Source organism: Phyllostomus hastatus, unplaced genomic scaffold (genome assembly GCF_019186645.2).
Source record: "Phyllostomus hastatus isolate PE091 unplaced genomic scaffold, TTU_PhHast_1.1 phas_contig_210, whole genome shotgun sequence".
Classification (NCBI taxonomy): Eukaryota; Metazoa; Chordata; class Mammalia; order Chiroptera; family Phyllostomidae; genus Phyllostomus; species Phyllostomus hastatus.
The window spans coordinates 13,793,503-13,820,352 of record NW_025333737.1 but is presented as its reverse complement, the minus strand read 5'-3'; the positions used below and the strand labels follow the sequence as shown (position 1 = coordinate 13,820,352).

Here is a 26,850-nt window from a genome sequence, read left to right as displayed (position 1 = left end):
TTCACAGAGAAGAGTCTAGTTACTTTTTCCATCATACTGGGCAATGCAAGGCTACTATTACACTTAAGAGGCAGAACACATAAAAGGTATATTCATATACAAAGGAATGTGAAAAGATCACATTAATCTCAGTTTAATTCTTAACCCACCTTTAAAAAAAAATACACTGGATTCTGACAATAGGGCAAGACCTGAATACCATGCATTAAAACAATACATCATCATCCAATGTAGTATAAAACTACTCTTAAAAACCTGGCGGAAGCCCTGGCTGGCGTAGCTCAGTGGATTGAGTGCGGGATTTAATCTCATATTTCTTATATTAAAGAGGAGAGTCTAGAGGCGTTCTCTCTCTCTCTCTCTCTCTCTCTCTCTCTCTCTCTCTCTCTCTCTCTCCCCCCCTCCCTCCTTCCCTCCCTTCCCTCCCTAAAAATAAATAAATAAAATCTTTAAAAAAAATTTTTCTTTAAAAAAAAAAACCTGGCGGCAAGAAATGTGAACTCTAAATCAGGCTATATACCATCTAGTTTAGCCCTGTGACTTTGAACAAAACACTTAACTTTCTTGAGGTTGAGATACTCCCAATCTAAATAATGAGGAAGTTTGGCTAAATAAGATGCCTGAGGTCCTTGCTGCTCTATTACTCTTCTATTCTATTTTTAGCCACTATCCCGAAAGATAAAAGAGGTACAAAAAAACTGACTACAGCCCAACTTAAAGAATACTACATAAAGGCATGATGTCCTAAAACCCTTCATTCTAGGAAGTGTCTCAAAATTCTGAAATTTTCCCGCTCTGTAAAAATTTTGAAAAATCAGAAAGTTTAACACATCGTTCTGTTTATAGGAGATAACACTATAACACACCTGCTCATTGAAAGTAAATAAAACATTAGTATTAAAATTATACTAGAAAACTATATTAAATAGTTTTTATGAGAAAGGCTAAGTGAAATGCTTACTGAAATACAATCACAGCAGAAACAAGGTATTTTCTTTGTTTAGAATAATACTAAGGATCAAAGTGCTAAAGGATTTCATGAACCTCAGTGTATATCTCCAGAATGTTGTATTACAAAAGACCTGAACAATTTTTAGATGGGATTCTGTTTTTAGATAGCCTAATTCTAGCAATATGTGAAATGAGTCATAGAAAATCTGTATCAGAGCACTGCTCACAATATTAAACATCAGAAATAACTTAAATGCCCAACAATAAGGGACTGGTTAAATTAATTATTTGCCCATGACAGACTACCAAACAAAATTTTAAATGCTATAGAAATGTATCCATGGACAAAAAAAAAGAAAAGATATTTAACAGATTGAAACAGGTCATATACAAGTCTGCATGGTATGCTCTCATTTTTAAAAAACTAAGAGAAAAGTTTGCACATGAAGGTGATAACGACAGCACATTATGGGTGCACCTTAGGTCCTCTGTCTATATACTTTATTTTATTTAAATTTTTTTTTAAAAACCTCACAAGAGTTGGAAAGAATCGACTAACAATTATAAATAGAAGGAAAGGGGTTTGAAACCCTTGAATCAATCATCTCAATTTGAGAAATTTTTAGTTTTCTTTTTTTGTTGTTGAATTTATTGGGGTGACCCTGGTTAACAAAATTACATAGAGGTTTCAGGTGCATAATTCCACAACATGTCACCTGGGACATTTTTCTAAGGTAACAATCCAAAAAAGTGATAAAGCTAAATGTCCAAAAATGTTTTGCAAGTTTTAATGTTATAATAGCAAAAACTGACAGTCCAGTGATTAAGTTCTGATCTATTAATATAATTCATCCTTTAAAAATCACTGACTATAAATATGAATAATGGTTACAGTAAATGAAAGCAAAATAAAAAATTTAAATTCACTGTAGTTAAAAATCATAAAAGTATATATACATTTATAAGTATATAAAAATATTGGAGCCCTGGCTGGTGTAGCTCAGTGGATTGAGTGCAGGCCTGCGAACCAAAGCATCACTGGTTTGATTCCCAGTCAGAGCACATGCCTGGGTTGCAGGCCATATTCCCAGTATGGGGCGTGCTAAAGGCAACCATACACTGATGTTTCACTCCCCCTCTTTCTCCCTCCCTTCCTCATCTAAAAATAAATTAAAAATTTTTTAAAAAAATAAAAATAAAAATATTGGAAGGGGATATATATATATATATATATATTTTATAGTTAGTGTTCTAGTGTATGTTTCTCCATTTCCCAAAAAGCTGTTAAAGAACTAGAACTCATTCTGTTCTCTTTTTTTTTAAGTCATTTTATTTTATTTTTTTAAGTTTTTTAAGTTTTTTTTTATTTATTTTTAGGGAGGGAAGGGAGGGAGGGAGGGAGGGAGAGAGAGGGAGAGAGAGGGAGAGAGAGGGGGGAGAGAGGGGAGAGAGAGAGAGAGAGAGAGAGAGAGAGAGAGAGAGAGAGAGAGAGAGAGAGAGAGAGAGAGAGAGAGAGAAAGAGAAACATCAATGTGCGGTTGCTGGGGGTTATGGTCTGCAACCCAGGAATGTACCCTGGCTGGGAATCGAACCTGGGACACTTTGGTTCCCAGCCCGCGCTCAATCCACTGAGCTACGCCAGCCAGGGTCATTCTGTTCTTAAATGACATAATTGTAGGATCTTAAAGCACAATGTTTGAGTCCAGCCTACCTCTATTATGAACACAAGTTTACATAAGAGATTTAAATTTAAAAAAATACACAATACACACACATTTTAAAGTAAAACCTTCTTTTTTATATCCCAAATTATATACTTTTTATATACCCCTTTTATATACTCCAATAGGTATATGTCTAACCACTAATAAGGGAAAGTCTGCAATTTTTGTAAGTGTGAATTTATATCTACTAAAACTATTTTGTTACTATTAGACATTAGTTGGTGAACAGTGTATAACAGACCAAAACAAATAAAGTAGGAAAAGTCTTGTAAGCCAGGGTTTATTTTTAAGTTTCTTACTCCCTTCTCAACCTAAGGATGACAGGAATTATCAATAATGATGCAGGATAATTACTTCCCTATGATAACTGCAATAGGGCTTTTGTTATGTTGCTATTCTGGCAATTCCCTAACTATGAACCCAATTCATTGCCTTAGAAAATGAAGTCCTTCAAGTACCTGTGGAAACTAAAACCTATTTGGTAGGATCATGATACAATCATCTCATTCTAAATTCTGCTCTACATTGAAGTGGTATGATTCCAATTGCTTTTTTCTTCTTTAGGAGTCCACTTCTGCTATGTATTTTAATCAAATCTCAATCCATCAATTCTTAAGATAAGTCTCAGGATTTTACAGAACTCCCCCTCCTCTGGGTTAATTCAAGATAGTCCATTAGCCCACTAAGTGCCTTGACTAAGATAACAATTTCTCCCTTTTTCCAATTAGTGCTCTTTCTTTTTTGTCCCACCATTCCTCATTCTGTTTTCTTTTCAATTAGCACAATTATTTTCAAACTGTAAGGCACTAAATAAAACATTCAATATTTACTCAAAAACCAGTTTGAGAATTATTTTCAGAAAACCTTAATACTATCTATAAAGTCTCAGTGTTACAGTTTATTTGAATACTGTATTTTGCTGTATATAATGTGTACTTTTTTGCCCAAATTTTTAAAATGTTTTATTTTTATTTTTTTCAGATATTTTATTGATTATGCTATTACAGTTGTCCCATTTCACCCCTTTATTCCCCTCCACTCTGCATACCCTCTTCCACCCACATCCCCCCCCTTTAGTTCATGTCCATGGGTCGAAAATATAAATTCTTTGGCTTCTACATTTCCTATACTATTCTTAACCTCCCCCCTATTTTCTACCTACCTTCTATACTACTTATTCTCTGTAACTTTTTCCCCTCTCTCCCCCTCCCACTCCCCCACTGATAACCCTCCACGTGATCTCCATTTCTGTGATTCTGTTCCTGTTCTACTTGTTTGCTTAGTTTTTGTTTCAGGTGTAGTTGTTAATAGTTGTGAGTTTGCTGTCCTTTTACTGTTTCTATTTTTAACCTTCTTTTTCTTAGATAAATCCCTTTAACATTTTATATAATAAGGGCTTGGTGATGATGAACTCCTTTAACTTGACCTTATCTGAGATGCACTTTATTTGCCCTTCCATTCTAAATGAAAGCTTTGCTGGATAGAGTAACCTGAAATGTAGGTCCTTGCCTTTCATGATTCGGAATACTTCTTTCCAGCCTCTTCTTGCCTGCAAGGTTTCTTTTGAGAAATCAGCTGACAGTCTTATGGGAACTCCTTCTTAAGTACTGTATTTTTGGACTATAAGACGCACTCCCCCCTCCCCAAAATTGGGAGGAATAATGGTTGTTAGTGCTGCTGTTGAGTTCTGTTTACATTTACACTAATAACATATTATGTTATTTATGTTATTAAATATTTTACCACATATTTTGCTTCAGAATTTTTTTCCTATTTTTCTCCCCTAAAACCTAGGTGCATCTTATGGTCCGAAAATACGGTAACTGTCTCCTTTTCTCTTGCTGCTTCTAAGATTCTCTCCTTATCTTTAATCTTGGGTAATGTAATTATGATGTGCCTTGGTATGTTCCTCCTTGGGTCCAACTTCTTTGGGACTCTGAGCTTCCTGGACTTCCTAGAAGTCTATCTCCTTTGCCAGATTAGGGAAGTTCTCCTTCATTAATTTTTCAAATAAGTTTTCCATTTCTTGTTCTTCCTCTTCTCCTTCTGGTACCCCTGTGATTCGGATGTTGGAACATTTAAAGATGTCCTGGAGGTTCCTAAGCCTCTCATTTTTTTTTTTAAATTCTTCTTCCTTCATTCTGTTCTGGTTGAATGTTTCTTTCTTCCTTCTGGTCCAAACTGTTGATCTGAGTCCTGGTTTCCTTCCCACCACTGTTGGTTCCCTGTACATTTTCCTTTATTTCCCTTAGTATAGCCTTCATTTTTCCATCTAATTTGAGACCAAATTCAACTAATTCTGTGAGCATCCCGATTACCTGTGTTTTGAACTGTGCATCTGATAGGTTGGCTATCTCTTTATTGCTTAGTTGTATTTTTTCTGGAGCTTTGATCTGTTCTTTCATTTGGGCCTTTTTTTTTTGTCTTGGTGCACCTGTTACATAGCAAGGAGGGGGGCCTTAAGTGTTCACAGGGTGGGACAACCCCTGTTGCTCTGCTGTGACGCTGTATGTCGGGGAGGGGTCCAAGAGGGAACAGCGCCTCTTGCTCTGCTCTCTGACAGTTTTCAGTTACTTCTCCCACTACCCACAAGCAAACTGGGCCCTTCTGGTGCTGATTCCCAGGTAGGTGGGTTTGTGTACATTCTAGGACCCTGTGGGTCTCTCCAACAAACTCTCCTATGAGGCTGGGCATTTCGCCCACTGCCACCTCAGTCCCCACCAATGTTTTCAATCAGAGGTCTGAGGCTTTATTTTCCCATGCTGGAGCCCTGGGTTGCAAGGTCTGTCCCGCTCCCCAGTTGTTCCTCCTGATTTATCCATACGTGAATGTGGGACCGCCTGCTCCACTAGCTGTGGGTCCTCTCAGCCCCAGCTGCCTGTCTCTGCCCCTCCTACCAGTCTGGATGAATGTTTCTTCTTTAACTCCTTGGTTGTCAGACTTCCATACAGCTCGATTTTCTGGCAGTTCTGATTTTTTTGTTTTTAAATTGTTGTTGTCCTTCTTTTGGTTGTGCAAGGAGGCACAGTGTGTCTACCTATGTCTCCATCTTGACCAGAAGTTCCTTTTGCCAAAATTTTTGTGGAAAAAATAAGGATACGCACTATACATGGGTATAATGATTACATACCATAAGTATAATAATCTCATGTATAATGCAAAAAAAAAAATGTGGGTACACATTATACATCGCAAAATACGGTACCTTAAAAGAATTCCTTCCTAAAGGATCAATAGTTCTTCACAACATTAGAAACCTTCAATTTCAAACTTTACACAGTTTGTTGAGTTTTTTTAAAATTAAGTTAGCCTTGATCCCATTGTCCATGGTTTGAAACATTTTACATGACTCATTTAATTCATGTCAACACAATGAAATGACAGTTGTACCTTGACTTAAAAGGTATTTAGAGTTTAGGTCAGTTGAATGAAACCAAAATTCATGTAACTTCAAGTTCCACACTTACCTACTATCTGTCCTCTAACTGTGTCATTGTCATTTGGCCCAAGTTTGCAGAGATCCAACCTCTGATCTATTTCAAGTAAACAACAAAAAGCAATTAAAAAAGAAGCTGGTATCAGAGACTAACGTCTATTGAGTAACAGTAAATTTCCACAATCCATTGGAAATCGAGCCTATCGTTTAAAAAATTAATCATGTTTTAACGATGAAACAAATGTTTTGAGTCAGTTCTGCTACTAACTCATTTAGGGGCAACTCATTTTCTCATGCCTCATCTATAAAACAGATACAACACTGGCCTGGGCAGTTATAGCAGGGAACAATGTCACCCTTAACATATTGGTTTTACTTTGATTACAGCACTTACACCTGAATTCTTTTACAGCTATATGCCATCAATCTACTTAAATAAATCATGAATTAATAAAAGAAGGAGACCATATCAGTCTCTGTAAAATTATCCACCCCAACTATATCAGATGCTCAATAAATATTTGATACATTAAATATTACTGTACATCAAAAGGTCAAATAAATTAATGCAATCAAGCATGCACAGCAGCAGAAAAAAATATTCGTGTCCCCCAACTATAGCACCTGGCCAAAAATACAGACATGTTTCCCTTTAAAATAAATGGACACTACTACTCAGCTATACAGTGGACGTGGACAGGCAATTCCTCTTCTGGTCAGTCCTTTCAATGTGTCCTGCTCCCTTTGCCAGGAGGCCTTTGCCCTTCCTTCTAAGAGGTCAGAATCCAAGCCTTTTTCACCTTCACATCACCAGGATTTTGAACAGTACTTAAAGGTTCAATACATGTTGGCCAAACTAAGCCAGAGATAAGGTTACACATGTGACCTATAAGTTTTTAGTCTTCCCGCTGGGTTGGGTAAGAAAACAGTTTGTTTTCATATGCTAGACCTTTTCCAGTCCCAGTGTCTTCTACCTCCTGTTGGTTACCCTGTCAGTCCAGAAACATAAGAAATTCTTAGTTGCCCTTAAATTCCCCTAAGAAATTCTAGCTCATTTTTCTCCCTTTTTCTTTTTAACAGGTCAATATTATATATCTGGACTACAGTATAGTAATACTACATTAAGAGGGATCATTTCAACATATCTAACATTCAAAGCTAAATTTACTTTTTTATTTATTAATTTCATTAACTAGAATATATGTGAATTTTTGCTTAGTATAGGCATCTGGGCTAAAATCCCATGACAATAGCTAACAATATTTTTTATATTATGTTGAAAAAAATGTCTGTAGAAACAACAAAAAACTTCTATTCAAAAAGATATTTCCATCTATGTCCCAGAAAGATGCTATGTTTCCTGATTATATGAATTATACATATGCTATGTCAATTTGTCAATCCAATACGGAAATCACTTCTAATGTCTTGACCTTGGTCTAATTTTCTAAATGCCCAGCTTGGTGAAACATAAGCTATAGAAAAATAAGTTAATAGAACTGTCTTACATTCAAAATAATGTTTGCCTTTCTGTAATTTTTAATTTTTCCAGTTTTATATATTTTTATTCACTAATAATTACCCATTAACTGCCACCTTAAATACTCCAGTCACCTAAATAAAACCCACTTTATTTCACAAATCCACCAAAACCAGAGAAGGCTAAGAAATTTTAAAAATAATAATAATAAAGGCATATATCTTTCTTTGATATCTTTCTTTTTATTCTTCTGGAAATTAATCATTTCTTAACCCTTACATATTCACTAGTAACTAAGCATCATCTCCAATTTAGTTTTACGATTCACATATTTAAAATGTTTCATTATTTTTTTTAAGTCCAAAACATAAATTTAGACCAGGAATTTTTAACCAGTGTTTCAAACATACACTGAAGTTAAGTTTTTAGACAACTGCCTCCTCCCCAAAACATGTATATATGTAAAATTTAAAAAGCACTAGTATCTACTCACAACCAGTGTCTTTAAGGCGGTTAATGGCATTGGAAAGAAGACGCACACAACCAAGAAATCCAGCACCTTGTTTTTTATGAATCTTCTTGTGATTCCACACACTGATCGTAACTGAATCAGACTTTCCAATATACCTAAAAAACCCAAAATGACTTCATGAGTAACTTGACAATTACCAGTAGTTAATGTAAAATTTTTCTTTTGTTTTTGTAGTTGAGTCACAAATGTTTCAGAGTATGGACAGGCAATGCAAAACATGTTTTGAGAACTCAAATCAATCCACAAGATCAAATTTAAATTCTTTAAATAATCTTAAAAGTAAAATCTAACAGGAATTTTTAATATATCTTTTATCACATCTGCCATTCTAAGGCTGAGTAACAAGTTTTGTTAGTGAAAAAAACTATTTTAGTAGCTGGTGTCAAATAACACTATGGGAGTTTATAGTTATTTCTTTTCAAGAACCAAAACCTCACAAGAACTTTTATTACAGTCACATTTTAAATACATTTCAATAATATGACCTACTACCTCAGAGAGTACTCAGTTCATTTTCGAGGGGTGTTGTCAAGGCTGACAGACCAAAAATCTGACATACCTGTTATGTTTTAAAATGCTGTAGAACAAAAGCTGACTGTAACGCTTTTCCCCTGCTTCTTTCCTGCATGCAGGCCTTGAGCGAGCAGGACTCTTGCAGATTTCACTTCACTGCCTGCAGACAAGCAGAGCAGGGAAAAGCGTTACTATACTTGTCTGTGCATATACCTGCAAGTATGTAAAAGCTCTACCACAGCCAATTGTTAACATGGTGTCATCCCATGCAAAAATATAATAACATAATTCTATTAGCAGAACCCTAACTGGATTTCAATGACCCTAAGAGGTCAAATTTTTGGTCCAGCAACCTTGACCTTAATGCGTCATTCAATAAAGCAGTAAATTCAACAAAATTCACCCAATACATTAAAAAGCCTAAACCTTTACATGAGGAACATGAAAGCAACATTTATGCCCCTGGATCCAGCTGTGTTAAAGCAAGCCCACCACCATGGACTTTTAATTATATAAGTTACTATATTACCTTTTATTAAATTATGCCAATTTAAATTTCATTTTTGTTGCTTGCAAATAAAAAATATGAACTAAAATATCAATCAGTATGCAGGTACCAATTTTTAAATAGACCTAACATGGCAAATATCTACCACATGACATGTCAAAATTCTAGAACCAGAATCACGTATTAAATAGCTAAATACCCCAAACCAAACATTTTTTTTTAGTCACATTAAATCAGTTTCCCAGCTGGGAAGCTTGACTTATAGGTAAGCTAAAATATTGGTTCCCTCAGGCCTTAGAGCAGCCTGCCACCTCTTAAGTATCCTGTTGGGAGGCTGTATATCAAGGCCCATAGAGACCTTGAAACCATACACTGCAAACAAAAGCTTCCGTCAGCCTGTATCCGTAATTGACTGTTTGACAGTGCCTCACCTGCCTGTCAAATGGACTTTACATATAAAATACACTTCTATTATATTAAGCCAATGAAAATTTGGTGTTGTCTATTGTATCAGTTAACCTGCTCTAACCAATACAGGGGACAAATCATAAAGGGCCTCTTTCTCAGCAATGGTATGAACTCTGGCTCTCACTCCAAGTAACAAAGAAAGCCAATGGGGATTTGGAGCAGAGGAGTAACAAGATTTTAAATATGTTTTAACCAGATCACTCTAGCTGCTATGTTGAGAAAGACTTGCAGTAGCAAGGTTAGAAAAGCAAGGAGCCTAAGAGGCAGGGGTCAGCAAACCACAGCCTGTGAGCCAAGATACAGTATGATTTCATTTTTTGGGGGGGGTTAAAAAATTTTAGGTTTTAAGGCAATATTAAAAAATATTTAGGCCCTGGCTGGTGTGGCTCAGTGGGCTGAGCACCAGCCAGTGAGCCAAAAGGTTGCTGGTTTGATTCCCTGTCAAGATACATGCCTGGGTTGCAGACCAGATCTCCAGTTGAGGGTGTGTGAAAGGAAGCCTATCAATGTTTCTCTTGCACGTCAATGTTTCTTTCTCTCTATCTCCCTCCCTTTCCCTCTCTAAAAAATAATACCTTTTAAATAAAAAAATAATAAAATGAAAAATATTTAGAATATCTACATCACTCCATTCACATTACCACTTTTTAACAGAAAGTCTTCATTTTCTATTTGCTGGATTCCTCCATAGTACTGGACACAGTATCCTTTGCCATTCTTGCCTTCCTCTAAATTTTTCACAATATAGGCAAAGTGTTCATTCTTGGATATAACTCTGATTATAGCATTTCCCTACTGAAAACCCTATCACTGCTCCTACTGCTTTTAGGAGAGTATTCAAAGTTATTAATAAGCTTCCGAAGACCTTCATGAGCTGGTTCCTGCTTGCCTCTCTTTGCTTGTCTTTTACCATACCTCCCGTACCTTATGTGAACTCATCAATGCTGCCTCTCTAAGCTGTTTCCAGAGTCATGTTCTCTTTCACCTTTGGGTCTTCACACAGGATGCTTTTGCCTAGAGCCTTCCCACCTTTTCCATTTTCAAGTTAACTCTTACTCAAAGTCTAAGCCTAAATGCCACTTTTCTAGGAGGCTCCCCCAACTCCTAAATCGACGTGAAGAAGTTCTACCTATTTCCACAACACTCTATACTTCCCCAAATTATCACACTGTTTATAGTTTCCTAATTATTTGTATTTCTACGACACTTGGCTGTAAGCTTGGAAGACTATGTCTTGTTCATGATTGTAGATGGGTCTCTGGCTGAATTCAAATCTGATTGAAGCTAAAAAGAAATGGCTTAAAACAATCTGATTAAGAACTCTAAAGCTTGGTCATGCTACACAGATAGTAGCTTATATAGCTATGCTTTCAAAGCCCCTAAAGGTAAAACCAACTAATAAAAATTTTCTGATCTAAAATAATGTATTAATTAAAATTACATGCCAGATACTAGTCTGAGCACTTTACATGTATTATCTCACTTAATCTTCATATCAATCCTCTGAAGGCATTATTGTCATTATTAATAGAAATTGATGCATAATGAGTTAGATAATAAGCTGATAATCACACAGTAAGTGGTAAAAGTGGGAAGCTAGGCAGTCTCACTTCTCTCTATTGCCTACCCTTTAGTTCCTGTTTATTTGATTATTAAATTAACTTGGAGTTAACCAAGTCATAGTAATGAGGAGCATAGAGAAACGTGTAATTCTTAGTTGTCTCTAGCTATTATTGAGTTAAAGTAGAGACATGATATTTGTCCCATGTGATTTAGAAGGCTAAATTTAAATAACTGCCCAAACCCAAAGCTCAGCTGGGTATGGCAGTTTGAGCTAATGGTCTAAAAATAAGTAGGTGAGATGTCAGGCATAGAGGTTTTTTTGTGGGGGGGCGGGGGGGGGTGCTTATTATTCAGTTTTTAGAGAGAAGAAAGGGTGGGGATGGAGAGAAAGAGAGAAGAGTCTTGTTGTGCCCTGACTGGGGATTGAACCTGCAACCTTGGTGTATCCAAACAACACTCTTAACCAACTGAGTTACCCCGTCAGGACCTTAATGGAAGATCTTAGGCTAGTTTTTGTAGGTGAATTCAAATGGAACATTTTGAAGAAAAGTTGAGGTTGACAAAGAGTGAAACACAATGACTGTGAAGCTTAAATGACTAAGGACTTAGAAAGTCAAGATATCAGGACAATTAACATGTGATAACTGAATTAGCAACCTGGAGAAAACTGAAACCTAAGCAGGAAGAATAAGACTACTGCTGCCACCAAACCTCTGAAATATTGCCAAACCATAAGCCCAAGATACTCTGATGGTGATAGTGGAGCTGAAACAGAAGGATTGGTGAACGTGTTTAAAAGGAATGGCAAGATCTACCAAATCCCTTCCTTCAACCAGTTCATCCTCAACCCTGGCCGACCAAAAGTTATCCTCTGAAAAGTACTCCAGGACACTATGCATGGCTGATGGAAGAGGTGAAATTCCATAATAAAAACAGAGGTATTAAGAAGAGGTTAATAATGTGAATGAAGAGTCCTCCTAGCAATCTAAACACTGTTCAGCTCCAAGAACACCTGCATCCAAGATTACAGCCCCAGGCAGGAGATGGGAGAATTATGTGCAATAAAAATGTCCTAGTTACACCTGCTTACCCTAGAGAGCTGACCAGCTCTACCCATGGGCAGAGTTTCCAATCAACATTTTAAGTGCCTCCCTAAAAAGACAGAAACCCAAACCAAACTAACCAGGGAAGAAAGGGAACTCTGAGAAACGAGAGTCAATACAAGTAACAGAAGAAAACTGCAACATTCACTTTTCTCATCAGATAGTACATCCAAAAAATAACAAGTAGTTATGAAAAAGGGATAGTCAGAAAGCAAATAATCTTTGAAGTTAAACAGGTGAAAGCAGAAATTACAATAATTAGGAATGCTGGAAAACGAAGTTGGGGAAACAGTGCAATTATTTTATCGTAGTTTTTAATTTTTTAGTAAAACAAACATTTTTTAAACTAGTATAAAATGTGGGAGAAAAAAAGATAGGACCACTAAATGATAATCAATTCACAAGGGATAATATCCAAATAACAGGATTTTCAGAGAAGGAAAATGAAGAGGAAATCATCTACTGGTAATAGAAAACATTTCCCATAGAGTTCTTACCCAGATTAAAAGATCCCATTATATTTGCCCTGGCCAGCTATCTCAGTTGGTTAGAGAGTCGTCCGATATGCCAAGGTTGCAGGTATGATTTCCAGTTAGGGCACATACAAGAAGCAACCAATGAAACCATAAAATAAGTGGAATAACAACTAAAAAAAGTCCCATTATCTAACACCGTGTATCAGATCCATCACACCAAATCTGTCATCAAAAAATTTAATGTCAGGCATAATGAGAATAACCTGAAATCTTCTGGTGGAAAACAATAATCATGAAGGAACAAAATCAAGATGGCATCAGCAATACTTTAAAATGATAGCCACCTGCCACATGGGGATATAGAGTACTGGTAATGTGGCTAGTCCAAATTGAGGCACTCCATAAGTAACATAACTCAGTAATTATTTTATTATTGACTGCACGTTGATATAAAAATATTTTAGATATATTGAACTAAATAAAATACATTATAAGGCTTAATTTCATGTTTCTTTTTATTCTTTTTAATGTGGCTAGCAGAAAATTTAAGATTAAAGATGAACTGCCATTTGTGGCTCACATTATATTTCTATTCAGCACTGTCCTAGAAGACAATGGAGTAATGTATTCAAAATTTGGAGGAACAGTGATGCCTTACCTAGAAATCTATTCTCAAATTATCAATCAAGTAAGAAGACAGAATATATTTTCAGACAAGATCTCAAAGTAATTTTCCATATCTTTGCCTTTGAACTCTGTCTCAAGATAACAATCAAAGATAGACTTCACCAAACAAGGAAGTAAACAAAAAAACAGGAAGTCACTAGAACTAGGAGACAAAGGAAATTCCCAACATAACAATAAAGGCAAGTTCCCAGACAATTGTGCAGCAGGTCTTAGAAAACCACCAGACCAGACTGGAGCAAACAAAGGCTCCAGAAGGGATATCTATGAGAAGAAAACAAAGTCAATGGCATTGTTGAAAATATGCAAAGGAGATATTCAGTCCCATAGGAGAGGTTGTAAATTAATGATACAGAAAACTAAACAAATAAATAATAGCTATTAATTTCAGAAAAACAAAAGTTGTCAAGAAAGGACATGTAATCCGTATATCATGCGACTCGGTGATGAATATCTACATGATAATAATATAAACAAAAAACAGTGATTTAACCAAAAAGATACAAATGACTATATAAGAGGGCTGGGATAAAGGAAGGGGCATTTGGGTGCTCTGGAAGCAAGGATGAGAGATATCAGTTGTAAAAGCTAAGTCATTTTCTATGATAGGAAATTTTAAAATACCTAAAACTAAATAGCTGTATATTTATATTTATATTTTGAGATGCCATAAAAAAAAGCATGATATCTAGAAACATAAGAAAATACCAAGCCCTGGCCAGGTAGCTCAGTTGGTTAAAGCGTTGTCCCATTTGCCAAGGTTGCAATTCAATCTGCTTGGGGCACTTACAAATAGCAACTAAGGAATATATAAATAGATGGAACAACAAATCAATGTTTTGAGAGCAGGGGCGGGAAGAACACAGAATAAACAGCCAGAGCTATTGAAAGCAGTTAACTTAAGAACGGGAATCTGGGGGATAAAAGGAGAAGAGAACTGCATTTTCCCATTAAAAGCCTTACAGTATCATTTGTCTTTTTTAAAAGGTATACTACTGTGATTAAAATAAAATTTAAAGGAAAGAAACTATCCAAATAAAAGCAGAAAAATGCCTATGAGTGCACCCCAATTGTGATTTCTGGTTTTATGCTTACAACTGGACTAAAGTAATTAACACATTTAATTAATGAAAGTAGGAGGAGGGAATTGCTGTATGCTGTGTATACATTTTGTTTTTCATAGGGTCATTACGAAGGGTACCTCATCTTCCAAAACCAGCTATAAATTAGCCGAAGTACTTTCCCAGTAGGTTTTGTATCCCTCTGTGAAGACTGAATTATACCATGGATCAAATTCAGGATCTTTTTTGGTGATTCTTTTCAAAGACTATAACAAATAATACTGATTGTATGTTTCATTTCAGATAAATCATTTAAACCTACAAGTCATAATGCTGATTCCACTTTGGATCAAGTGTATTCTTCACAGTATCTGTAGAATGGCATTGCCCAGATCCATCAACCACCACCTTAGCAAATGGGTCCGGAAGTCCTGTGAAAAGGGGGAAGATTTTTTTTAATTAAAAAATATTTGACATGGAAGCTAGAAGAATAATTACATAAAAGTTATTATTGCTACCAAGATTATTTCATTGATTCCAGAGAGAGGGGAAGGGAAGGAGAAAGACATCAATGTGAGAGAGAAAATTGGCTGCCCACAACCCATGACCTTATGGTTTAAAGGATGACACCCAAGCAACTGAGCCACACCGGCCAGGGCTATTTCACTCGTTTTTAAAGTTTAGCATGTAGCTATAAGAATGGTCTATTTAAAAACTACAGTTAAAATTATTCTACACTAAATAACAAAAACCACATTTTTTATTATTCCAATCTCAAAGCATTCTCAGCTTTAAACTATCAAGGTCTAGAGGTTACCTCAAATGTGGAGGTGTTTATAGATCTTTACCTTTGACCCCAGAAAGGAAAATGTTTATAACATTCCTGTTTCTCTTAGAGCTTTCCCAATGTCTCCCCTAGTAGCTTATTTAAAGAAAGAACTCACTGAAGGTTTTCACACAGGAACATGGGCTACAGAGAAATTAAATTAACCAAAAATTTTACTGAAAAACTACCATGAGTGTGAGAAATTGAAATAAAAATCTAATACCCTGCCTTAAAAAGAGCTTAATACCTAATTTGGGAAATAAGAACACCACACATATATACAAAACAAACACACATACACAAAAGAAAACAGAACAAACAAGTGTCTGTGCTGATTTGTAATACTATGAATGCTTTGTGTACATGTATAGTACATCTCTTAATCCTCATAATAACCCTATGGGGTAAATAATACTATTATCTCTATTTTATTTACAAGGAAACAGAGGCACAAAGGGTCCAAGGTCAAAGTAGTAAGTTGCAGAGCCAGACAGAGGTGTCCAACCTTTTGGCATCTCTGGGCCACAATGGAAGAAGAGTTGTCTCAAGCTACACATTAAATACACAAGCACTAACAAAAACTCATGAGCAAAAAAAAAATTTTTAAGTAAATTTAGGATTTGTGTTGGGCTGCACTCATAGCCATCCCAGGCCACAGGTAGGACACCCCAAAGTTTAGATTCTAAACCCAAGCACACACAATTTGGTTTTTTATTTCATGCTTTTAATTACTATGTGATTCAGTTTGTACAAGAGCTCAGAAGAGGAGAAAAACAGTTTGAGTTTAAACAGTAAAGAAAGGCATTTTTTTCTTTTTGAGGGGATGAGACTCATTTGGGTTTAAAAAATAAGTAGAAAGAACACCAAAGAGAGTCTGACAATATTTGAAGGGCTTAGAGGAGTCTAACCAAAAGGTTTGTGCTACGGTGTGAAAGTAAATACATCAGAGAGATAAGTCTGATCCAAGAGAAGCTTAAAGTCAGAAGGTATAGGCTTGGAGTGACTGAGGTATTATAGAGAGCAGGGAGCCATTGTTCTTGAGCATGGCTGTAAATATTTTCATAATTTTCTCTTAGTGGTATTCAGAATGGACTGAGAGAAGGAAAGATTAGAGGTACAGAGGCCATCTATGAAACTGTTGTGTCATACAGTAGCATGAAGAACAGTAGGATGAGTAGATCCTACGCTAGGGAAGTCATGTGGAAAGGAAAAGAAAATAACAAAGAAAGCTACTCTGAAAATTCTAACATAAATTTATAAGAAACTAATGTCAAAATGACACTATAGTTTTAAAACCAAACAGCAATGAAAATAGTGGCTCTTTTTACAAAAAAAAAAAAAAAGAAGAAGTTGGAACAAAATCAAACATTAAAAGAACAAAATGACAATTTTGATGTGGAACATACTAGGATAGTATAGATCTACGGACAGCTGAAAATACAACAAAATGTCAGGTAAGTGTTGCTACCTGCAGAAACTTTGCACCTTGATATCTATGCTAATTTTTTAAAAGTTAAGATACTAATATGCCAACATTCAAGGCCAGCCAGAAATCACCTAGCCAATTCTAATTCTATGATTTGGTGATCAGCAGCTTCAAAAAATAAAAAGACCAAAATTTAAGAATGGTAGGTATTTAAGAAGAAACTTGGTAAGTTAGGATATCAATCTATTTCACTTATTGTTTTTGAAGTTGAACACTGTTCATATTATTCCCATAATATCTAACAATTTGTAAATGTGCTTAATGGAAGAATACTTTTCCCTCTACCTTTAATAACATTAAGTGTTTTCTCCTGGGAAAAATCTATTCTACCTTGTTCTTTTGATTCTAGAATATAAGCAAATAAACACATAAGTGTATGATTGTAAGCAAAAACAAGCCAACAAAAAATCACATTGCTAGATTTCCCTTTGGATGTTGTTTAACTAAAGAATTAAAGACTAAGAAAAACAAGTTTTTCCACACAAAAACAGTAGGTATGGCTTGCAAATCCTTAATTAAGTATGAACGTCTGACTCCCATCCTCCTATGTCTCTCTTCTGTTCAATTATACATACAAGCTCTACACCCGACCAAAAACATACTTATTTCAATTTACCTGATTACATTATTCTACAAAAATTTCACTTGACAGCCAAGTTACTCTAATGTGGTAAAAAACTGTCAAGTTTTCTGAAGTTAGTGAGACCTCTAGTGGTGAATAAAAAGTGGCTAAAGTATTTTCTGTATGTTTTCAAATTTCTTGACTTTTCCCACCACTTCTGAGTTATATAAAATAGCTAAAGCTCAAGAATTTTCTCACTACACAAACAAAACTTAATGAGCTAAAAATAACAATGAAATAAAAATTTCAACATAAAAGGAAGTTATTTACTAGGGTAAAGAAGGCTTTGTTTCTGACTGGGGGAAAGAAAAAAAAAAAACATTGATCCAGCCAACTTGGTTCTGAGTGACTTCAGTATGGCCCCTATACAACACCTTAGCACAGTATGCTATTTTACATACATATCTTTTATTTAAATGTTGCTTTTATAAAAGAAAGAAAATAATTTGACACTAATGACAACATTCTCTTAAAAACATACATAATGGCCCTGGTCAGTGTGGCTCAGTTGGTTGGAGCATCACTGTAAACTGAAAGGTCCCAGGTTCAATTCACAGTCAAAGCACATGCCTAGGTTGTAGGTTTGGTCCCCAGTATGGGGCACATACGAAATGCTCTCTCTCCTTCCCTTTCCTCCCTCTAAAATTAACAAGCATGTAAAAACATACATAATGGCCCTGGCCAGATGCCTTGGTTGGTTGGAGCATCATACTGTACAGCAAAAGGGTTGCAGGTTAGATCCCCAGCCAGGACACATACCTAGACTGTGGGTTTGATCCTCAGTCAGTGCACATAAGCTGATCTATAATTCTCTTTCTCCCTCTCTCAAATACGTAAATACACCCTCCAGTGAGGATTAATAAAAATAAATAAAAACAAAAACATACATAATGGATAAATGAACATATAAAGTTAATAGTAAAATCTAAGTGATGGATATTAACTGTAAAATTCTTTACATGTTCTTATATGTTTGAAACTTTTGCTGCTAAAATTTGGGGGGAAGAATGATCTATTTTTAACAGACAATAAACTTGTAAACAGTTCTTTAAAAATGGCTGAGCAAAACTTTTCTCACCAAGGGTAGATACTCTAAAATAAATAGTAGTATCTCAAATTACCCAAGTTACTCGACGAAAGACCACAAATGGCAGTGCATTTTTTCTATAGTTAAAATATATATATATATTTCATCAGCTTGTAGTCCTGCTTCATATTAAATTTTGTTTTTCTCATTCCGCATGGTTTAAACTGAATTACAAGCAAAAGCGTAACTATATTTTAGTATCAATGATAATTACATCCTGATCAATAAACACATGTTCTCACTCAAACTTAATTAAGAGATTTAGGAACTATTACTTAATTCTTTCTCTGAAATCAATGTGAGCAATCTTCAACTTATAAAAGATGAAAAAAAAATGTAAATCCGCCACAGTGGGGAAAACCTTCAGCCATGTGAAGCGGGGGATATTCCATCCTGGCTGAGTCCCATCTGAAGGCCTCAGGATTGGCTTTCCTGTTTCCCTTGCCAGGGCAAATGTTTCTCCCACTCTGGGTTTTAAAGATATTTACACAGTTTTCCTTAATTTTTTTTATCCCTAAAGAAAGTCACAACTCTTAAGAATTTTCATCAATTCTTACAGCTTACACCAATAAAAAAAGGAAAGTTTCCTCTCTTTTTTTTTACGTGCAACTTAATATTAAGGAGAGATAAAGATCAGGTAAGTGATAATCACCTCTTAGAGGTTTATAATGAATTAAAGTAAGACCCCTCTAGGTTTCCTAGAAAAACTGAGACAAGGCTATCTGGATATTTTATTAGAGATGCTGTGTCTTGGGGCTCTGGAAGAAGGAACAGAATTTGGGGAAGAAGGCTAGGAGATGAAACTAAAGATTTTATCTTTGAAATCAGAGTAGATGTCCTGGAGGGTATAGAAGCAGCTGTTGAGAGTGGGCAGCCCTCACTTCCCATCCTTCTCTCCTTATCACCAGCCTATCTGATCCTGTTTGCCACTTTCCAGTCCTACTAGGATATTTCCTACCTCAAATCAGTCTTCAGAAGGGTACAAAGAATACACACTGGTTATTAGGTTACTAGCAACAGGGATGAGATGGGTAGTTCAGTACTAGCCTGTGAAGATAATATTAACTGGTGGAAGCCCAGAGAAAGATCACTGGGTACAAAAATTGGAGTACAGGGTACACAGTACATCAGCTGCTTATTATTGTTCTTCTTAACTATGTCCTAAAGCATATAGCATAAAAAATTTTAATTATATAGTTTTATAGGAAGTTATTTTATAAATTTTAATTCAGGTTCTACTCTATAAAGACTGGAAGTAATATAATTTCAAGGGGAATAAATTAAGTATGATTTAAAAATATATCAAGAGCTTATTATTTCTTTTAACCAAACCCTTGAGAATTATCTAACGTCATACTAAATTACCACTTAACAGACAGTTTTTGCCAGATGGTAGGATTTGAATTTAAAAATCGAATCAATCTTTATTTCTAACTTCAAATAATTTACATAAAAAATTTTGCCAGCTTAGAATTTTTTACTGAAAATTTTATCTTTTTTTTTCACTCAATAAATGAAAACTACCCACATATAAGGGGTACTTCCCAATCCTCCTTCACAAAACTTAATTCTAAATAAAGCCACAAAAAGTTTCACAACAGATCAGCAAAGAGACTGCAAATATGGGAACTAAATGTCTACTTTGAAGACACAAGAGCATCTATAACCAAATGTAGCAGAGATTTCTTTCCTACAGTCTGGAAATTCCAAACAAGCTGAATGACTTCTCAATTTCCCAAGGAATCCTAAATGCATGAGTAAAATTGCCTATAAAATCTTAGGGGGGAAAAGTGATACAAAATAATCTCAAATTTTTTTCTAGAAATCTAACAGCATGTACACCTTCAATATACATTACACACATCTGCATATACACACCAGCACAGACACACATTTTACATAAATATGTGGGAGGGGTATAGGGAAAAGGGTTAAGTAATTAGTTACTTAAAGTAATTAGTTATTTTATTAGTTAAATAAAATCCTCTAAAAAAATGTGATGCCAAAAGGCTCTGAACCAAAGCATTCATAAAACAACATTAATGGACATTAATGTACATTTCTGAATTGAGAAATCCCTAAACCAGACAATTCTGAAAATGCTACCTCAAAAGTTCACACACAACATACAAAATTTAAAGTTAATTTACTTACGGAAAAAATCCTTTTTCACCAAGTTTTTTGCACAGAGTACTGTAAAGGAAACAAAAAATACATGGGAAGAATTAAAATAAAATGGTAAGACTGCATTGTCAAAAGTGCTACTTTTTAAACACTGAAAACACCACTGAATATTAAACACTACAGCAAGGTATGAAATATGATCACAAACTTTCATTAAAGACTAGCAAAAGACAGCTGAACTAGTGGTTGCAAGTTCAGCAGTGATCACCAGTAACAGATGAGGACAAGAAAATTTATAAATCTAGTATTCTAATAAGGTCCCAATTCCTATTTTCCATCAAGATCTAGTCTCATAGTAGCCTGGCAGCAAGAGGGAAATAGTTCTAAGAAGTAAACATGTAAATTCAGATTGGTAGATATATTTTAGGGATAAAATAATTTTATACTGAAAAGGATCATAAATAAGATAAAGCTTTCTTGATCTGAGTTTTTTAAATAGTGTTCTGCTATTTACTCTGCATCTAAACTCCACAGAAACTTTACAGGTGAGATAAATTACCTTCTAAATCATCAGCTCAACAAAAAGATAGATCTACTGTATCTTCCAAAATTAAAAGTTAATATGTTGAGCTAGATATCCCAAACCCACATTCCCTGGACTACCTTATAGTAAATTAATATTTATATGGTGATGGATGCACAACCTGGTGAATATATTAAAACCATTAAATTCCACATGTTAAAGGGGTGAATTTTGCAGCATGTGAATTATATTTCAATTAAAATATTACTGCTTATACAGAGCCATAAACTTCCCTTCTTTGATTCAAACTTAATACAAGTGAAGAGAAAACATCAATTTCCATGTAGTTACAGTTTAATTTATAAAATATCTATGAAAGTAATGCCTGATTAATTTCTACTCACAGTTTAAATGATCTGTTCAATTAGTTTCAACTATTGGAAGTTTAGTATGTACAAATTCATTTAACATTATAAACCTTGACAATAAATCTCAATATAACTAATTACTTTTAAAGTTCAAATAAAAGTCATTTTGAAGACAGGTGCTATCAGTAAATGAATGAAATTATTAAGTAAGCACAATATACTGATTTACTAATCAGAGTCTCTTAAGCTGTGTCTTAGAGATAGTTTTTTTAATCATAAAAAAACATAAAAACTCAATCATGAAAACTAAGAGTACCAAATCACAAATTTGATTTAGAAGAACTCCTCCCAAAATTTTTATCATCATATAAATTGAACAGAATACTCAGGATCATCAGAAATACAATACACACATAAATACAAATTACAGTCTTCAGTATTAATGAGGTGCTTATAATTCAAGACATAATTTCACATCTTCAGAGAAACAGAAAATATATGCAAATTCTGCCAAGTTGTCACTAAACCTACAACTTATTGTTCATACTCATTCTTATTTTTCTCTTTCTTCCATTTACAATGTCCATTCTCCTGCCTAACACTATCCTTCCCCCGTGCTCTGGATCTCGTACCCAACCCACCACTTTCTCAGGGACCTGGTCCCTCCTCTCCTCTAAAGAACAGCCCCATCAGCGTTTAAACATACTTAAGTCTCACCCATGCCTCCTACTCCAGCCACCATCAAACCTCGTCTCCTTCATAATGAAACTACTTTAAAGAATTGTCTACACTTTGTGACTCCACTTCTTTACCTCCCCCACTGTAACACGGCTTCCTCTCTCACCACCACCTCTACACTGCTTCTCCAATGCCCTGGGGGACCTAATTACTAAATCCATCCAATGGACACTTTTCATTCTTTGTCACATCTGACCCCTGAGGCACATTGGCCTCTATTGACTATTGCCTCTTCTGGAAACTCTTCCTTTGGTTTCTGTTTAACACCACAACCACATGGTTTTACACAAGGCATAAAACTCATTCTAAGTCTCCCTGCCAGATCTTTTTTCCTAAACTCCATCCATGAAAGTTGAGGTTCTTCATGGTTTTGCCCTTGGTCCTTTTCTTTTACTCTATAACCTAAGGAACTCTGATCCCTGCTCTGTAAACCTTGAAATTCATTTGTAAACTATTATATGTATGTGTAAAACCTCACATTTTTTCTGGGAGAAAGTTCATAGTTTAATAGATTGATAAGATAAGGCTCTTCCTTCTTGAAATACTTATCTGAAGGGCCATTTCTCCATACATCCTCCCTTGTCTGTACTGTTTTGATGACATCTAGATCTATAAACCCAACTCTTTGATCTCTCCTGAACTCTACACAGGCAAACTGAATATGCCCCCCAAATAAAATCCCCATCTTCTCTCTCCCCTAAAACTGCTCCTCCAATTTACTTTCTTTTAATAAATAGCCCTTCTTTCAACTCCACTGCCTCAGACAGAAACCTCCATTGTAGCCTTCACTACTCCTCCCTTTCCCCACCTCCTGGCAATTACTGGTTCTAATTAATAGCCTTCATCTGTCTACTTCTATTATCAGTGCTACCACCCTAGTCCAGGCCACCACCAACTGCTATCTAGGTCATTACAATAGCCACCCAATCATTCCCCTGCCTAAAGTCTCAACCCCCTCCAATTAGTCCTCCACACTGGACCCAAAGTGATCATTCTAAAAATATGACTAAGCCTTTCCATCCATTTCCCCTCTAATACATTTCAAAGCATCCTTAAAACATCCTCAAAGCTATCCTTCCACCTGTGCTCTGCATCTCATACCAAATCTATCACTTTCTCAGGGACCTTGTCTCTTGTCTCCTCTACTAACCTCCATCCTTCAATCATTCCCAAGGTCTTCAGGCCCAAACTTTATATTGGTTTACAATGCTCTGGCCCTGGCTCCTGCTTATCTCTCTGACCTCATCTTTCATCACCATTTCTCCCCTCCATGACCCCAAGTCCAAGATCCAGCCACACTAAACTTTCACTTTCCTAAATGTGCACCATCTCTCACTCACAACCTTCATGTACCTAAAACATTTTTCTCAGGCTTCATCTTCTCATCTTATAGGTCTCAAAAGGGAAGGAAGCCTTTTAGAACATGTTTCTCTCAACCCTCCACCCACTTACATCTTCACAGTTTTTTTTTTATTCTTGGAAGTCATTTCTTAATATATTTTATTTATTGTACTCTTACAGTTGTCCCAATTTTTTCCCCTTTGCCCCACTCCACCTGGTATCAGTTATTCCCTCTGGCAATCCCCACTCTTAGTTCATGTCCATGAACTTAATCCATGGGTCATGCATATAAATTCTTTGGTTACTCCATTACCTATGTTGTTAACATTCCCGTCTATTCTGTACCCACCAATTTGTATTTCTTAATCCCTGTACCTTTTCCCTCATTCTCTTCCTTCCCCCTCCAAATAATAACACTCCAAATAATCTCCACATCTATGATTCTGCTTCTGTTCTGTTTGTTTGTTTAGTTTGTTTTTTAGATTGTTGATAGTTGTAATTTACTGCCATTTTAATGTTCATAATTGATCTTTTCTTAAATAAATCCCTTTAATATTTCATATAATAATAGCTAGGTGATAATAAGCTTTACCTTGTCTGGGAAGCACTTTATCTGCCCTTTCATTCTAAATGATAGTTTTTCTGGATAGAGTCATCTAGGTTGTAGGTCCTTGCTTTTCACCACTTTGAATACTTCTTGCCAGTTCCTTCTAGCCTGCAGTTTCTTTTGAGAAATCAGCTGACGGTCTTATGGGAACTTCTTTACAGGTAACTCCACTTTTCTCTTGCTACTTTTAAGATTCTCTCTTTAGCCCTGGCTGGTGTGGCTCAGTAGATTGAGCACTGGTCTATGAAACGAAAGGTCACGGGTTTGATTCCTGGTCAGGGCACATGCCTGGGTTGTGGGCCAGGCCCCCAGATGGGGGCACATGAGAGGCAACTGATCAATATATATCTCGCACATCAATGTATCTCTCTCTCTCTTTTTCTCCCTCCCTGCCCCTCTCCCTAAAAATAAATTAAAAAAAAAAAAAGATTCTCTCTTTAACCTTTGGTATTTTAATTATGTGTTTGGTATGGACCTCTTTGCATTCATCTTGTTTGAGACTCTGTGCTTCCTGGACTTGTATGTCTATTTCCTTCACCAAATTAGGCAAGTTTTCTTTCATTATTTTTTCAAGTAAGTTTTCAATTTCTTGCTCTTCTCCTTCTGGCACCCCTATGATTCAAATGTTGATACGTTTGAAGTTGTCCCAGAGGCTCTTTAGCCTATCCTCTTTTTTAAAAAGTTATTTTTTCTTCTTGCTGTTCTGACTGTTTTTTTCTTCCTTATGTTCCAAATCATCGATTTGATTCTTGGCTTCATCCACTAAATTGTTGATTTCCCTCTAATTTTTTATTTATTTCAATTAGTGTAACCTTCATTTCGACCTCGGTCTTTTGTTGTTGTTGTTAAGTATATTTTATTGATTATGTTATTACAGTTGTCCCAATTTTTCCCCTTTTGCCCCCCTCTACTCAGCACACCCCCTCTCCAACAAGCATCCCCCCTTACTTCATGTCCATGGGCCATGCATATAAGTTCTTTGGCTTTCCATTTCCAAGACTATTCTTAACACATCCCTGTCTATTTTGTGCCTACCAATTATGGTTTTTAATCCCTGCACCTTTTCCCACATTCTTCCCCTACCCCCTCCCAGATGAGTCCTTTTTATGTTGTTGAGGTACCCAATGAGTTCCTTGGGCACCCCAAGAACCACTGTGTTGAACTCTGCATCTCATAGATTGCTTATCTCTATTTTGTTTAGTTCTTTTTCTGGAGTTTTGTTCTGTTCTTTCAATTGGGCCACATTTTTTTTGTCTCCTTATTTTGTCAGCCTATGTTCATTTCTATGTATTAGGTAGAGCTACTTTCACTCCCTGTCTTAGTAGTGGGTCTACTGTAGAAAAGTGCACCAATAAGTTGGATGAAGAGGAGCCTTAGGTACTCATCAGGCAGGGCAACCCATGTGAACTAAGTTTATGGGAGTCTCTGATATGGTGTCGCTGCTCTGTGGCTCTGTGGCAGAGAGGGCTCAGAAAGGGAACAGTGCCACTACTTGGCCTCTAGAGTTTTGTCCAGGAGGAAGCTATCTCCTGTACTCACCCTGATGCCAGACACTTCAATTTCTCCCATATGCCACTGGTTCCCTTTCAGCTGCTGCTCCGGTGCAGAACCCTGAGGGAGTGAGTCTGTGTAAGTCCTAAGTCTGATGTGGGTCCTTTAAGAGGAGATTCCTGAGAATCCTGCAGCTTCTTCCACAACCCCAACCTCCACTGGGTTTTAGAACCAGAAATTATGGGGACTTATCTTCCTGGCACTAAAACCCAGGGCTGGGTGGTCTCATGTGGGGCTGGGATGCCTCGCTCCAGAGGTATCCCTCCTGATTTTTATCTACCGCATTTGTGTGGACCACCCAGTCTGCCTCTCCATGTCTCCACTCCTACTACCCATCTGGATGAATGTAACTTCTTTAATTCTTTGGTTGTCAAGACTTCCATACAGCTTAATTTTCCAACAATTCTGAGTGATATTTGTTTTGTAGTCTATTTGTAATTTTGCTGTGGTTGTGCAAAGAGGTGAGCCATGTTTACCTATGCCTCCATCTTGACTGGAAGTCCCAGAAGACCATTCTTATCACAGGCAGTCATCACACTTTATTATAATTAAGTTTAGAACGTTGCTTATATGAAGGTGGTAAACTCCATACAGCAAAATCATGTCTGCCTCATTTCTTTCTACCTTCAGCACCAACACACAGTGTGCCAGGCATTTGCTAGGCACTCAATAAATATTTATGAGATGAATGAAACAGACTTCAAAATAATCTAAAATAATTTCACTGAAAGAGGGACTTTTTATATTATATGATAGCTGAATTACCAATTCTCAAGTAATAATGATTTTGATTTATGAAGTGTTATTATTATAATTTCCCTTTACTTAGGTAATGTTTGACAAATTTTCTTTTAAAAATCACAAGTAAGATGTTGCTAATATATAAATAAGTTTCAGCTCTGGCTGGTATGGTGCAGTGGATTGATACCAGCCTGAAAACCAAAGGGTTGCTGGTTCAATTCCCAGTCAGGGCACATGCCTGGGTTGCAGGCCAGGTCCTCAATGGGGAACACATGAGAGGCAACCACACACTGATGTTTCTCTCCCTCTCTTTCTCCTCCCCTTCCCCTCTCTCTAA

The 26,850-nt window shown here is 36.1% G+C and overlaps 1 protein-coding gene across 2 annotated transcripts in view; it reads right to left on the bottom strand.

Moving 5' to 3' along the window:
• SMURF2 (SMAD specific E3 ubiquitin protein ligase 2) overlaps positions 1 to 26,850 on the bottom strand; it is a 109,529-nt gene that overhangs the window by 32,032 nt on the left and 50,647 nt on the right. For both annotated transcript variants that reach the window (XM_045836652.1, XM_045836651.1), the window contains exons 2-5: positions 20,675 to 20,713; positions 14,822 to 14,930; positions 8,085 to 8,218; positions 6,143 to 6,208 (exon numbers count right to left, since the gene is read on the bottom strand). In XM_045836652.1, coding sequence (XP_045692608.1) covers positions 6,143 to 6,208; positions 8,085 to 8,218; positions 14,822 to 14,930; positions 20,675 to 20,713 — 348 coding nt within the window. The remainder of the gene's footprint in view (positions 1 to 6,142; positions 6,209 to 8,084; positions 8,219 to 14,821; positions 14,931 to 20,674; positions 20,714 to 26,850) is intronic.